General features: G+C 35.4%; 1 protein-coding gene across 1 annotated transcript in view; it reads left to right on the forward strand.

Moving 5' to 3' along the window:
* The window catches only part of LRP1B (LDL receptor related protein 1B), a 2,279,180-nt gene that overhangs the window by 1,631,523 nt on the left and 630,737 nt on the right, over positions 1-16,920 (forward strand). The window contains 2 exon segments of the mRNA XM_043994810.1: positions 3,050-3,184; positions 3,780-3,909. Of these exon segments, the coding sequence (XP_043850745.1) occupies positions 3,050-3,184; positions 3,780-3,909 (265 nt within the window).

Genomic DNA, 16,920 nt, shown 5'->3' on the forward strand with positions numbered 1-16,920 from the left:
GATCAGTTGTCATTTTTCTTTGTATTTCCCAGATAGAACCCAAAATATTGTAATAATAGTCATGCAATAAATATTGATTGATAGATATATATTAGTTTAAAAATGGATTAATATATGCAGTTGGGAAACCAATTGCTACTCCACCTCACCAAAATTCTGTTTTGTAAAAACAAAAAAAAAAACAGAGATGCCTAAACTACTTTGAATCATTTTGAACCTACCATAAAAAGTTTTTGATAGAATATATGGGTCATATACCCAAATAGGAAAAATAGTTTAGAATGTATTTAATTTGAATAGGAATTCAAAGCTTTATGAATACACGGATTTATTCTACTAATTGCTTTTTTCTTTCTTTTCATCTTTTTTTTTTTGGTCATTATAGTGAAAGGAGATTATATTAGCTTTGCAGGAGACTTTTTCTTCCATCAAAAGGTCATAAAGGTTATCATTTAGAATTTTAATTTTAGTACTTGCAAATTAATTATTTGTGGATTTGGCCTAGTTTCTCATTCAGCCTATTTCTTTTTGTCTTTCTTTGTTATAGTCTATATGTATAAATCTACAGAAGGGGGAAAAATATATACCTAAATATTTAGATTATGTTTACACATTTTGATGAGTCTATAATTTATGAAGGTCATTCCCACCACCAATGTAGGTTGAAACTTCAATATCTTCTTACCTCTGAGGTCTTCATTGGTCCTCCTCACTCTTTAATTGACATTATTAATTTTCCACCCTCCTAACAAGTCAAGACATACTTTTTTTCACTTTAGATCCATTTTATTTTTGTTTTTGTTAAAAACCCTTCTTCAGTTTTTTAAAGGAAGATTTCAACCTTTGTGATAGCCCAGAGAATAAAGAACTATTTTTCTAGCCTTTTAACCTTCTCTTTTAGGAGACAGGCCAACCTGCACTTCGCCCACACATAGTCAGTCATTCCTTGGCTGTGACAGAGAGAGAAAGATCACATACTTAATGTAGGTCACTTGAAAATTCCCCATGTCTTTCATACTTGTTAAAAATAAATTCTCTACCCCTTATCTTCTCTTGTTCTTGGCTATTCTTTTGGCTAACATCCATAACACTTTCCTATTAACCACGCTAGGGGCTGTGAGAAAAGAATTTATTTGTACCAAAAAACAAACAGCTCTAAGATTATGTTAGCCTGTTCAATGTTTTTTTTTTTAATTAGAAAGTTCCCCCTAAAGTTTCATATCTGTATAAGACATTTCATTACCTTTTTTTGGGGGGGGGTATAGGGGTCTAGAACTATGGTGCTTTCATAGGTCTTCTTTATAATAAAATCCAGATATCTAGGGAATTATCAGGATAGAAACTCCTTCAACTTATATCTCATCTGTATATATAAGTGTATCCATATGTGTACTTTCCTTAGAGAAGGGGAAATTACAGAAGAAACTCCTTTCGTCAATGCAAATTCCTGGCTCATCTGAAACATGGTCTTGAGAGTACCTGGGATGCTAAAATATTCACAGACTTAGCATGGCTATAAACTTGGGGTATGTCAGGAGCAGGACTTGAACAAATTTTTCCTTATTTGAAGGCCAACTCTCTAGCCACATATATTCTACTGTCTCTAATATGTACACATAGTTAATCAGTATTATGTAGCTCAATCACTTTAAAGTTAATTCCCAGAAGGCAGTAGAACAAACATTAAATGATCAGTTTTGCATTCATCAGATAAATCTTTCATCACTGAATTAAAAAAAAAAGAAAGTAAGAAAAGGAAGGAAAGAAGGAATGAAAGAGAAAAGAAAAAGAAAGTTATTATGTATCAGGGCTTCAAGAATATTGTAGAGTATCCATTCTCAGTTATCTTATGGTCATTTAAAAGCTACATGATAGTCTTCCCAGTTGCATTTTTTTGTCTCTGATTAAATACCTTGCCAATGGGTGATTAGGTGACAAGATTACTCAAACTGTACACATATTAATGAATTTTACCTATTTGTGACATTGCAAGCCATTTTAGTGAATCCTTGAACAGCTTTAACCTTCTATTGTGCAACTTTGATATCAAATCCCTTAGTGACTCTTCTTTGTCCATTTGGAACTAACCTTACACAGTGAAAATTCTAAAGATAAAAGTGGTTAAATGCTGCCTAATTTAGATGAAATGTTTGGTCCTATCATGCAGCACTTGGAAATTCCATGAAAGGGAGAATTAGGGGAAAGGAGAAGTCAAACTAAGTGGTTTGCATAACAAATTAACTACTTGGACACTTCAAAAGTTATTTAATTTCATCATCATGGGTATTACCTTATTAAGAAATCAATCCGGGGCAGCTAGATGGCGCAGTGGATAGAGCACCGGCCCTGGAGTCAGGAGTACCTGAGTTCAAATCCGGCCTCAGACACTTAACACTTACTAGCTGTGTGACCCTGGGCAAGTCACTTAACCCCAATTGCCTCAATAAAAAAAAAAAAAAAAAAAAAAAAAAAAAAAAGAAATCAATCCAAATATAATAATTTATTAAGTACCTACTATATGCCAGGCACAGTGGTGGGTGCTGGCTTCCCCATCTATATAAATTATGATGCCTCTGTACCTATTGATTGGTTTAAGAGTTGCTATGACCACAAGATTCCATCATTTGGATACTATCATTTTAATGATGGGCTTTTCTGATTCTACTAGTTTGAACCTTGGATGAGAAAAGAGTTTGTCTCTGGAGCCTTATTTAAAGTCTTTCCACTTCCCCTGGAATAGGATCTGCCAGAATTTGTGCTCTTTTGATGCAACCTTAAAAAACAGATCACCTTTCATGTTATGCTGAGGCAGTAGAATAGCTATTTAGTCAGGAAATACTTCAAATACAGATACATTGAAGATTTGATTAAAATTATATAGTGGTAAACTTCTTGACATTTTGCATGAACTCATAATTCTGAAGATACGTTACTTTAAGCCATTCAATGTTGGATATCCACCAAAGAATATTTCAGTAAATTGTTCACAATTCTGCTACAAAATCATGCCTTTTAATAATTTTGATTTTATTCTGTGTTTTATCTATAGAAAATGATACCATCTACTGGACAGACATGGGCTTCAATAAAATTAGCAGAGCTAAAAGAGATCAGACTTGGAAGGAAGATATTATTACAAATGGTTTGGGAAGAGTGGAAGGCATAGCAGTTGACTGGATTGCTGGTATAAGCCATGACATTCTTTACCTTTTCACACCAGTTTTTCTAGGGGCTCAATCTGCTTTGTCAAAATTCTGGTTTTGGCTCATAACAATAAACTTTTGTACTTATGGCCACAGGGGTAAATAGTCTGTTTTGCTTTCAGCACTACTCTTTCTAATGCTTCAGAGCCTCTGGATATATGTTTTTATGTAGAAGTAGATTATCCATTGTTAACTTTGCCAAAGTCTCCTGAGAACTCCACAAGGCAGGAAATGGGAGAAAATGCTTTAGAAATTCTCTTTTACCTGAAGACAGTTGGAAAGTTAAAATACACCCACCCTTTCTTCAGGTGTCAAAAGTTTTGGTTTATTTTTGACAGCTAAAAGTACCAGAATATTATTTAAGATGGGAATCCTTGAGAACAGGATTGGAAGTGTTCATGTTTTAGCCATTTATAACCTTCTGCTAGCAGGGAAATGAGGAAACCCCCCAAAAGTTAAGAAAAATAGACTAAAAAACAATTTTGTCAATTATGCTAGTTATACTAAAATTCAGTTTTAGCATTTCCTCTTATTTCTTGCTAATAACATTATTAAAATGTTTGGTCTTTCTTCCAGGTAATATATATTGGACAGACCATGGCTTCAACTTGATTGAAGTTGCAAGACTTAATGGTTCATTCCGATATGTAATCATTTCTCAAGGCCTGGATCAACCAAGATCTCTAGCTGTACACCCAGAGAAAGGGTAATTTTATTTCAATACATACATAAATATATCTATACAGAGAGAGAGAGAGATGGATAGACAGAATGTTTTTTTTTTGAAGAGCAGAATTTCATGTTTTTATGAATAAAGCACATTTTCATATGAATATACATTTTAGATATAACATCTGGAATTAAACCCAAAGACATTTGGCTTAAACCCAATATAATGAAAGAATTTAATTTATTATGTTGGTTCTTTGTGTGTGTGTGTATATATATATATATATATATATATATATATATATATATATATATACACACACACACACATACATATACATGTTTTGTTTTGTTTTGTTTTGTTTTTGTGGGGCAATGGGGGTTAAGTGACTTGCCCAGGGTCACACAGCTAGTAAGTGTCAAGTGTCTGAGGCCGGATTTGAACTCAGGTACTCCTGAATCCGGGGCCGGTGCTTTATCCGCTGCGCCACCTAGCCGCCCCCATATACATGTTTTTATATGTGTATTGTGTACAAATATTGTCTCATTTGATAGCAGGAATCACATAAATGTTCCAAAGGATTCTCAAACTAGTATTACACTGGACTATACTTCTTATTTATTTATTTATTTAGTTTTTAGTGAGGCAATTGGAGTTAAGTGACTTGCCCAGGGTCACACAGCTAGTAAGTGTTAAGTGTCTGAGGCCGGATTTGAACTCAGGTACTCCTGATTCCAGGGCCGGTGCTCTATCCACTGCACTACCTAGCTGCCCCTATACTTCTTATTTATTCATTGCTTATAAAGTCTATTTTTCTCTTCTCTCTATCTGAAATTGCCAGTGACCCCATACTTGCCCAATATAGTAGCCTTTTCTTTTTCTTTTTTGTTCCTTTTTTTCTTTTCTTTTCCTTTCCTTTTTTTTTTTTTGTGGGGCAGTGAGGGTTAAGTGACTTGCCCAAGGTCACACAACTAGTAAGTGTCAAGTGTCTGAGGCCGGATTTGACCTCAGGTTCTCCTGAATCCAGGGCTGGTGCTTTATCCACTGTGCCACCTAGCTGCCCCCACCTTTGCTTACTAGTAAGCCTCTTTACCTTCTACACTTGGTATCCTATTACCTCCAAACTTAACATTTCTCAAATTGAACTTATTTTCCTTCCCTTTTTTTCAACTATCCCCATTTCTGCCAGTATGATTATTTTTCTCGTCTCACAAGTGAGAAGCTGTATCATAGAATCCCTCTGTCTCCATTTGTTAAATGCTGTCTGAAGTGTTATGTCATTTAGCTCTTCAAAATACATCTCAGATTTGTTCTTCTTCATTTATAACTAACTTCATAGAATTGAACACATACTTAGAGGTTCAATAATTATATATTGATTGATTTAATACATTTTTTCAGAACCTTATACTATTCTCAGTTATGCTGGAACAGAAACAATTCCTTACAGAAACATTTTCATATTAATTTAGAATACATCAGCCAAACATTTTCCTCAAGGCTCCAAGATAAAAAAAGACACAGCCTATTAAAATGATGGACTTATCAGTAGGAAATCTTTATCTGAACCTAGAAGCTTTGTAAGCATGTGTCTCTCGATCCTTCATCACACATGTTTATTGATATGATTTTCCCACCAAAAAAAAATTTAAATGGGTAGAAAATAAAAAACTGAGCATATATTGGCTTCTAGGTACTATTACACAGTCATTTCAGAGTCAAAATCCATATCCCAAGGGTAAAGTACAGCATTTTAGTATTCTATTTGAAGTTAAAACATGGCAGGTATTTTTGCCAAGGGAAAAGGTGAACCATAATGAAGTAAATTAGCTGAATCTGAGATATTAAATGTACCTTGAAAAATGGGCATGAATAATGGGATATATAATGCCTTTTAAAAATATAGAAATAGAAAATCCATATGCATTAGTGAAACCTTAAAACCATTCCCTCTACATATCTTGATTTCTTTTCCCATGTATGGGAAAGCATCATAGAAATTGTGTATGTGAATGTGTGTATACACATATATGACATGAAATAATAGCCAGAGAACTAGATTTGACAAAAGAAAACAAAGCTTCAAATCCTGTGTCTGTTAACACTATTTCTGTGACATTGGACAAGTCCCTTCACCTCTATTTTCCTCAGGTGTAAAATGAAAGAGTTAGATTAGGTTGTCTCTAAGACACCTTCCATACCTAACTTTAAAAATTCTACATCTACATATGTGAACTTTTTAAAGGTCAATTTCTAGCTAAGCAGTTCAAGAAATTGCTTCAGCAAACATAAGTTTAGAGGTGAAGGTTGTTTATAAGGCACACATGAGTAAAATGCTTTTTTTGTGACCATTAAGTTGGAAATATAAATCTTTCGTTGACAGTTCTTCTCTAGTGTGCCATTTTCATTCTGTACCACTTCCACATGTCAAACACTTTTGTCATAAGTGTTAAATCCTTGACTACTGAGAAAAGTTTTCTCAAGAGGCCCAGTTTGAGTCTAGCACTCCTACCCAAATATTTCATTAGGGAGTAAAAGGAACCTTTTTCCATGCCACCCACAGTGGGGCTGTTTTAAAGATAACTGTACCTCACTTATTACTAATACGGACCTGGGAATTCTGGGCCTCTATGTAACATGAAATAATAATGATATTGACTTTGTGTTTGATAAAACCTGAATGACAAATTGTATACCTATTAAATAGCAATTAGTTGAAATGATGAACAAAAGGAATCCCCATTAATGGCAGTGGTAGTAGCTGTTGGTTAAAGTTCAAGGTGTGGCCATGTGACTGGACCAGAAGTTCTGACTGATTATGAGGAATCATTGTGTCCTCAGGCAAGAGGGCTGGAGGAAAGGAATCCATAGGAAAAGCAACATTCCTGAAAAACAAGTATGTTGTAATTATATGCAAAAAACTTGGGTTCGCTCTTTCCTCAGATTTTTGGAACTTGGAAAAAAGTGAAACTGTCCAATAAAATAGCAACAACAATTATATTATAAAGCAAAATTTCCCTCACTTTTATCCTCAAATCTTGGAAATGTTTTTGTTTGTATTTTTTTTCATTTATTTAGAATTTTATTCTTCCCCCAATTACATGTAAAAACAATTTTAATATCCATTTTTAAAACTTTGTGTTCCAAATTCTCTTCCTCCTTCCCTCTCACCCCCTCCTTTAAGAATACAAGCAATTCAATATAAATTATACATGTGTAGTCATGTAAAACATTTTCATATTTGTGAGGTTGTAAAAGAAAACATACAAAAAAACTTAAGAACAGGAAACTTAAAAAAAAATGTTTCAATCTGTATTCAGACACCATCCATCAGTTCTTTCTCTGGAGATGGATCACATTTTTTTATAAGTTCTTCAGAGTTTTTTTAGACCATTGTATTATTGAGAATAGCCAAGTCATTCACAGTTATCTTACAATAGTGCTGTTACTTTGTATACAGTACATCTCACTTTGCATCAGTTCATGTTAGTCTTTGCAAATTTTTGAGAGCATCCTGCTCATTTCACAATTACTATTGCTAACTGAATTTCCCTCCATCCTACTCTCTCCCCATATCATTTACTCTGTTCTCTATCTCTTTTCACCTTTTCTTTACTTAAAAGTGTTTTGCTTCTGACTGTCCTCTCCCCCAATCTACCCTCTATAACCTCCCCATCCCCTTCCCCTGCTATTTTCCTGCAGAGTAAGATAGATTACTGTACCCAATTGAGTGTGTATATTTTTCCCTCTTTTAGCCAATTCTGATGAGAGTAAGGTTTACTCACTCCCCAGTACCTCCCCATCTTCCCCTCTACTGTATAAACTTTTGCTTTGCTTCTTTTATGTGAGATACTTTACCCCATCCTACCTCTCCCTTTCCCTTTCACCCAGTGTATTCCTCTCTTACCCCTCAATTTATTTTTTTAAAGATGTCATCCCTTCATATTCAACTCACATCTGTGCCATCTGTCTAAATATATTCCACCCACTTGCCCTGATAATGAGAAAATTTTTATGAGTTACAAGTAGCATCTTCCCACATAAGAATGTAAACAGTTTAATATTTTAATATCCCTTATGATTTCTTTTGCTTGTTTATCTTTTATACTTCTCTTAGAATCTTGTATCTGAAAGTCACATTTTCTACTCAGCTTAGGTCTTTTCATCAAGAATGCCTGAAAGTCCTCTCCTTCATTGAATCCCCACTTTCCCCCCTGAAGGATTATACACAGTTTTACTGGGTTGGTGATTCTTGGTTGTAATCCTAGTTCATTTGCCCTCCAGAATATCATATTCCAATCCCTCCTATCATTTATTGTAGAAGCTGCTAAATCTTGTGTTATCCTGACTGGCTCTACAATACTTGAATTGTTTCTGTCTGGCTGCTTGCAATATTTTCTCCTTGACCTGGGAGCTCTGGAATTTGGCTGTAATATTCCTGGGAGTTTTCATTTTAGGATCTCTTTCAGAAGGTGATTGGTGGATTCTTTCAATATCTATTTTACCTTCTGGTTCTAGAATATCAGGGCAATTTTCCCTGACAATTTCTTGGAAGATGATGTTTAGACTATTTTTTTGATCATGGCTTTCAGGTAGTTCATTAATTTTCAAATTATCTCTCTTGGATCTATTTTCCAAATCAGTTGTTTTTCCAATGAGATGTTTCATACTGTCTTCTATTTTTTTCATTATTTTGGTTTTGCTTTATTGTTTCTTGATTTCTCATAAAGTCATTAGCTTCCATTTCCTCAATCCTAATTTTTAAGGAATTATTTTCTTCAGAAAGCTTTTTGTGCCTCCTTTTTCATTTGGCCAATTGGCCTTTTCAAGGCATTCTTTTCCTTATTGTCTTTTTATACCTCTTTTACCATTTGATCTAGTCTGTGTTATTTTCTTCAGTATGTTTTTGTGTCTCTTTTACTAAGCTGTTGACTTTTTTCTTGATTTTCTTGCATCACTCTCATTTCTCTTTCCATTTTTCCCCTCTACTTCTCTTATTTTATTTTCAAAGTTCTTTTTGAGCCCTTCTATGGTCTGAGACCAATTCATATTTTTCTTGGAAGCTTTGGATGTAGGATCTTTGACTTGTTATCTGCTTCTGAGGGTGTATTTTGATCTTCCTTGTCACAATAGAAACTTTCTAGGGTCAGCAGTTTTTTTTTTCTGTTTGCTCATTTTTCTAGCCTATTTCTTGACTTTTAACTCTTTGTCAAAGTGGGGCACTGCTTCCAGGGTTTAGGGTGCACTTTTTCAAGCTTCAGGGGGTTTGAGTAACTGCTTTCAAAGATACTTCTAGGAATTTGTAAGTCCTTAGTTCTTCCGAGGTGTTATGATTTAAGGAGAGGTATGTTTATTACTCTTCTGGCCTGTGCTCTGGTCTGCAAGCAACCACAGGCCTGCTTTTCTGCCTTGGAAATATGAACAGAGTCCTACTCCACTGTGGCTGCAAGCTCTAATGTGCTTGTGCTTCTCTCCTGCCTGAGACCACCACCCCAAGACTGTGATGTGGAGCAGAGTATAGGTAAAACAATAGATTCCTGCCTCAGTGGTCTCTACCTGGCCAATTGTTAGACCCCCTTTACCATCTGTGGGCTGAGTTGCAGAAGTAGTTGCTGCATTTGCTGATTTAGAGGCTCCCAAGGCCTGCTCCTTGTTTGCTGTGGCTGAAGCTGGGTCTAAGCTGGAGGGGCCTGTGCTAGGCTGTGCTCCACTCTCATCCTGGTATAACAGTCCTTTCTTGCTAACCTTCTAAGTTGTCTTTGACTGTAAAATTATTTCACCCTATGTTTTTGTGGATTCTGCTGCTCCAGGAATTGTCTTATAGCATTATTTGAAGGTATTTGGAGAGGTTTGGGGGAGAACTCAGTCAAGTCACTGCCTTTCCTCTACCATCTTGGCTCTGCTCCCTGTTTGTATTTTTGAGACTAGGTCTCCTTATCTCTCCTATGCTTGCAGTACTACAACCACTTTTGAGAAATCTCTCCCTTCATGGGAGCTTTAATGTGCTCTGTTTTGCCACTCTGTGGCAGCCTGGTAGCCCCAAGTGCCACAGATTCAGAAAATTGGTGATGGACTTAATGGGGATACCCACTGCAGCTCAGAGCTATCAAGCTCAAGCAGTTCCCCAGCCTTAGGTTCCCCAGGTAGCAGGGATTACAGGCATGTCACCATGCCTAACCTCAAATGTTAGATTTTTAAAATTATGATATTGATTAAAACACCATGTGGATATTCTGAAGGAACAACAAAGCTTCATTTTAAAACTGGGTTGGAACTAGACTAATACATTATTTCTTTTCAGTGGTCATCTATTAAGTGTCTCCTAGGTTCAGGGCAGGTTAGCTAGGTGGCACCCCACCTGGATTCAGGAAAACCTAAATTTAAATCTGGCCCCATACACTTACTAGCTGTGTGACCCTGGGTAATTTATATAACCCTTTGTGCCTCAGTTTCCTCATCTGTAAAATGAGTTGGAAAAGGAAATGGCAAAACACTCTAGTATCTTTGTTAAGAAAACCCCATATGGGGTCATGAAGAGTCTAACATGACTGAAAATTACTGAATAGCAACAAAGGAGATTCAAGGCACTATTAGGATGATGAAATGTGACACAGCCTCTCTCTTCAAGGTACTCAAAATCTAATATCGGGAACAAAGTGTAAATAGCTATAATTCAAAGTAGAATTTGATTATCAAAGAGGAATCGTATGGGAAAATTGCTTTAAGACATAACATGTTAAAAATCACTTCCAGCTGTATAGATCAGGGAAGGCTTTAAGGAACAGAGGGTACCTGAGTTAGGGCCGTGAAGGAAAAGAGATTTCAATAGGGATAGGGATTTGGGAGGCCAGAAGTCCACTCCAGGTATGGCAAAGGTATATTATGGTTTCATATTTTGCACCATGAAATATATCAGGAGATATAAAAGGACCTGTATTTTATCACTTGAAGAATCTATATTGACACAGATTACAACTGTCTTTTATCTTAATTAGATATTTAGGGACAGTAGAAATAGTAAATATTAATACAAAAAATATACACATATATGTAGATATACACACATTTATATATAACATACACACATATACATGTGTGTTTATATGTATATGTGTATGCATGCATGTGTGTATACACATATTACTCAGCAGCGAAATGGTAATGAGGTTCTTTGAATTTAGGTAAAATGGTCCTTCGATTACAGATATTCAATCTATTGCCTGTTCCATAGCACAGACTTTTCTAGTTTCCCAGGGCCTATTAGATTATGGATTCCAAAGACAGTCTTCAAGAATCCAGAGCCACCTTCAGGCCACAATAAAGCAATGGAATAGGATTTTCGTTTAGCTGACACCTCATAGTAATTATCTATGTTATAAAAATATTCTACTGTATTCATGATATGCCAGAGTATTAGAAATGGTATGCCAATTACTGAGTAACATGCAAAAAAAGATATAACATCTCTGAAAAAGCAAGTTTTATAAGCTTAGAGAATTTGATATAGCTTTCTCTAGACATTTAAGGGTTGTTTTTTGTTTGTTTTTTTATTTTTGTTGTAGCTTTGCACAGAATTAAGAGGATACAGTAGAATGAGCAATGGTTTTCCAATAGAGTTGGAAGACTTGAGTTTTAATCCATCTATAGGGCTATTTTATTTACTCCTCAGTAGCTCCAAGAGTTCAGAAAAACTCATTGTAATATTCAGCTTGTACATAGGTCATGCTTTCTTTGCTTTTCCAGACCTTCTTGGTTGTAATAAACATGTTGTACCAAATTCTGAAATGAAAATCACATTGTAGTTCTGGAAGTGCATGTCTACCCATTTTCAACAATTAATAAATTCAAAAGAATTCTAACCAAAAAATACCTGAGATAAGGATCAGTGAGATGCCCAGAAAGTTGCTGTTGGTCACAGAAACTGGATTATACTGAGATCAGAGCTGCTGTGTATCTTCATTTTAGTTTTCATGAAACTGAGAGTGCTGATCTAAAAATGCCCAATCATCACACCCACCAGCAACTGAAATATAGTAGCCCCAAAGGCCTCAGTAGGAGTTCCTAAGACATCAGAGCCTTGTAACTAGCAATAAAAGAACACAGAAAAGAACAGAGAAACCAAACTGATGACAAAAAAAGCCTGAAAAACAGAGAGCAATGCATTGAAAGCTATTCAGGCTCCTTCCCTGTTAGCCGATAGTTCTGTTAGCTCTACCTAATCCTCTCTACACTCTCTGGTCTCTAAGGGATATGAACAAATTTAGGAAGAGCCAAATCTTTTAAAAAGGCCATTTGAAATTGGCTTTTAGAATTACTAAGGAAGTCTGTGTGTGTGTGTGTGTGTGTGTGTGTGTGTGTGTGTGTGTGTGTGTGTGTGTGTATGATGTTCAGAAGTATCTGAATTTGTGACCTTATTTGGAGATTTCTTGGCAAAGATACTGGAGTTTTTGCCATTTCCTTCCCCAGCTCATTTTACAAATGAGGAAACTAAACAGGGTTAAGTGACTTGTCCAAAGTCACACATCCAGAAAGTACCTGAAGTCAAATTTGAACTCAGGTCTTCATTACTCTAGACCTGGCACTCTATCAACTGCACCACTTACTTAGCTGCCTACTGATAGATGGAAAGATAGCTAGCTAGATAGAACATATTTATCCAAAGATAAATAGAGATATAGATACATATAGATATTATATAAATTTACACAAAAACAAATGAAGCAAAGAACAAGAACCCAAGAATCTTCCCAGTTATTTTTAATATCTTTCATGGTTTATAAAACAAAATCTCCATTTTATCTATCTATTTATTTATTTATTTAATGTATAAGGTATTTTATTTTTTCCGTTACATGTAAAGATAGTTCTCAACTTTTGTTTATACAAGCTTTACAATTTCAGATTTTTCTCCCTCCCTCCCCTCCCTCCCCCCTCCCCTAGACAGCAGGTAATCTGATATAGGTTATGTCTATATATCTCTATACATATAGATATAGATATATACACACACATATATATACACATAATAACATTAATCCTATTTCTGCATTAATCCTGTTACAAGAGAAAAAATCAGAGCAGTGATGCAAAACCTCAAAATAGAAAAAAAAACAACAGCACCCAAAACAAAAGAAATAATATGGTTCAATCAGCATCTATACTCCACAGTTCTTTTTTTTCTTTTTTTTTCTTGGATTTGGAGATCCTCTTCTATCATGAGTTCCCTGGAACTCTTCTGTACCATTGCATTGGTGAGAAGAATATAGTCCATCACAGTAGGTCAACACTCAATGTTGATGATACTGTGTACAATGTTCTTCTGGTTCTGCTCATCTCACTCATCATCAGCTCACGTAAGACCCTCCAGGTTTCTCTGAACTCTTCCTGCTCATCATTTCTTACAGCACAATAGTATTCCATTGTATTCATATACCACAACTTGTCCAGCCATTCCCCAATTGATGGGCACCCCCTCAACTTCCAATTCCTTGCTACCACGTAAAGAGTAGCTATAAATATTTTTGTACATGTGGGTCCCTTTCCCCCTTCCATGATTTCTTTGGGCAAAAGACCTAAAAGTGGAATTGCTGGGTCAAAGGGTATGCACAGCTTTATTGCCCTTTGGGAATAATTCCAAATTGCTCTCCAGAATGGTTGGATCAGCTCACAGCTCCACCAACAATGCATTAGTGTTCCAATTTTCCCACAGCCTCTCCAACATTTATTATCCTCCTTTTTTGTCATTTTAGCCAATATGATAGGTGTCAGGTGGTACCTCAGAGTTGTTTTAATTTGCATCTCTCTAATCATTAGAGATTTAGAGCATTTTTTCATATGGGAATAGATAGCTTTGATTTCTTCATCAGAAAACTGCCTGTTCATATCCTTTGACCATTTCTCAATTGGGGAATGACTTGGATTCTTTTAAATTTGATTTAATTCCCTATATATTTTAGAGATGAGGCCTTTATCAGAAGCACTGGCCTCAAAAATTGTTTCCCAGTTTTCTGCCTCCCTTCCAATTTTGGATGCATTGCTTCTGTTTGTACAAAATTTTTTTAATTTAATATAATCAAAATCATCCATTTTGCATTTTATAATATACTCTATCTCTTGTTTGGTCAGAAACTGTTCTCCTTTCCAAAGATCTGATAGGTAGACTATTCCTTTCTCTCCTAATTTACCTATGGTATCACCTCTTATGTCTAAATCATGTATCCATTTTGACCTTATTTTAGTATAAGGTGTAAGATGTTGGTCTATGCCTAATTTCTGCCATACTATCTTCCAGTTTTCCCAGCAGTTTTTGTCAAATACTGAGTTTCTATCCCAGAAGCTGGAGTCTTTGGGTTTATCAAACACTACATTACTAGTGTCACAAAATCTCCATTTTTAATATTTCTGAAAGTTACTTAACCTTTCCCAACCTTAGTTTCTTTATCTGTAAAATGGGAACAACAGGAATAGCAGCTACTTCACAAAATTTTAGAGACCATGAGATAACATATATACATATGTGTATGTGTACGGAAAACTTTTTGCAAACTTTAAAGTGCTATAGAAATACTAGTGGTGATTACTGCAGTCATCATCATTATCATCACCAGTGTGATTTGTTATACCTCCTTCACAAAGTTGAAGAGTTTTGCAAACTTTGAAGTGCTATATAAATGTGTTTTTATTGTGTAATACTTAGTTTTTCTTGGTTCCAGCTGATAAATACATAAATCACTGTCTTCTAGAGAAGAGAGACATGAAATAGGCAGCTGACTAAAGAAAAATGTAGGATTCAGTTCCACCATTTATTACAATTAGTCATTTGTTGCTCAGAGAAATGACTGTATCCTTGATATTTTTGCATGCAATTTCTTTGTTTTTCAAAATAGTGAAAAACTGTATAGAGGAGTTAGAATAGGCCAGAAGCCAATGATAGTTACCTTCTGTTAATTTTATGCAAAACTAAAAAACAATTAGTAAACTCCCTTCATATGCTAACGTCTGTTTTATATGGATAAATCTCAAGGAGGGGCAGAGCAGAAGATGGGAATCTTTATTTTAGCACTATCCATTTCAAAGCTTCTTGAAAGACTTTAGGTCATAAAAGTAATATTTACTGCATTATTTATGGAAACTGCTAGCCAGATCTGTGCTTCAGGGAAACAGTTTGGCAGGTTAACAGAACAAGATGTAGGATTTAAAGAAAATGATTGATACAAGCTAGTTGTTTTTCACTTTATTGCGAGGAGTATACAGCAAAGAACATTGGAATCACATTTTTAATAGTCTGAGGAAGGACTTTCCTTCATCTGACATCTGTTTGCATAATAGCTTCTCCATGCACAAAGAATCTTTTTTTTTTTTTTTTTAGATGAAGGTATGCTAGATTTTGGGCTGTAAAGGACCATAGAGATTATCTAGTCCCAACTTCTCAGTTTGCAGGAAGAAATAGACTTAGAAAGTTAAAGTGATTTCCTTGAGGTTACAGAGGTAGAAAATTGGAGGGGGGAAGGGGGGGAATTATAAACCCCCAAACTTTGAGTGTGCTCACAGTGTTCATGTGGGAACTTTAAGTGCTTCACTTCCACATTTCTGTAAGCCTTTAACACCAATGGAATGTTATAATGAATAGTATTATAGCAACTGATCGAATTAAAATGATATTCCCTATTTATTCTTTTTTCTTTTTTGTCTAAGAAACTTCAGTATATAAGTTAGTTTTTGACAGCTTTTACCTGGGACTTCTGTGTTCATTGAAGTAACAGCCACACCAACATCAGTGAAAAGCATTATACAACTTCATAGTGCCTACCTAAATGGAACACAGGTTGATTGAAACTCAAATCAGGTACTAAGTGCCAAAAGCTTTCAAGTATTTTCACCTATGCCACAATGGTCACTTTTATGTAACATCAATTCAATTTTGATAGTGATAGAAAAACTGTTAAAGTGAATAAACAGGTTAACTTTCTGAGGTAATCCTTTATCACCAGCACATACTAAATTCTATTAGAGTTTGGTGTCTTCTTTGAGGCTCCACATTTTGAAGGGGAAAGTAACTTGAAGAAGGAAGAATTCAGAACAATGAAAATGATCAGAAATTAGAAATGAGGATCTATAAATAATATAAAAAGAAAATGAGTCACTAGCTTGGGAAATGAAGGCAAAGAGATGACTTAATCAACTTAAGATATATTAAGAATTACTTGCGTGCTTAATTATTATCTTTTGAGTAAAAAAAGTATATTATATAGATTATGGTACACAACTAGAAGACATCACATTAGATGATCATAATTGTTAATCACAGGGCAGCTAGGTGGTGCAGTGGATAGAGCACTGGTCCTGGAGTCAGGAGGACCTGAGTTCAAATCCAGCCTCAGACACTTGACACTTACTAACTGTGTGACTCTGGCCAAGTCACTTAACCCCAATTGCCTCACCAAAAAAAAATAAAATAAAATAATTGTTAATCAGCTTTGCATCAGTCCTGCAAATGGACCAGAGTTGAGCAAAAAGAGATTAAGCTGGACTGCAGCGGGGAAAATGGTCACTGCTTTTAATGAGCCTAACCTGCCTCACTACTCATCTCCATTATGCCCTGTTTTGCAAAATGGCTGCTGTATAACTATAAATCTTTGTATTGTTAAGCTCTTAGAAGAATTAAATGTTAAAAAATCCAAGGGAAAATAAAAAGATACATAGTGAACATAAGGAGACATACAGCAGGGATGATCTGTGTGCGAAAAGTGGCATGAGGATATGTCCGCTGAAAAAGGAGGCAGGCTTATCATGTAATGAGAATAAAAAGAGATAACAAAGGAAATGTACTTTGAAATCCAAGGGATACACTGGTAACAGAAAATGGGAAATGAACAAAAGGAAGGCCTCTGGCAAATGGAGCCCACTTACTATGAAGGATTCACAGGAAAAAATGGCACAAGAATTTTGCAAGAAGAAAGGTATGAAGGGGGTGCAATCTATATCAGTGGAGAGAACAGCTATGATAATTAAATCACAGATTCTTCAAAGTACCACAGTAAGCTAAAC

This window comes from Dromiciops gliroides, chromosome 3 (assembly GCF_019393635.1).
Source record: "Dromiciops gliroides isolate mDroGli1 chromosome 3, mDroGli1.pri, whole genome shotgun sequence".
In the NCBI taxonomy this organism is placed as follows: domain Eukaryota; kingdom Metazoa; phylum Chordata; class Mammalia; order Microbiotheria; family Microbiotheriidae; genus Dromiciops; species Dromiciops gliroides.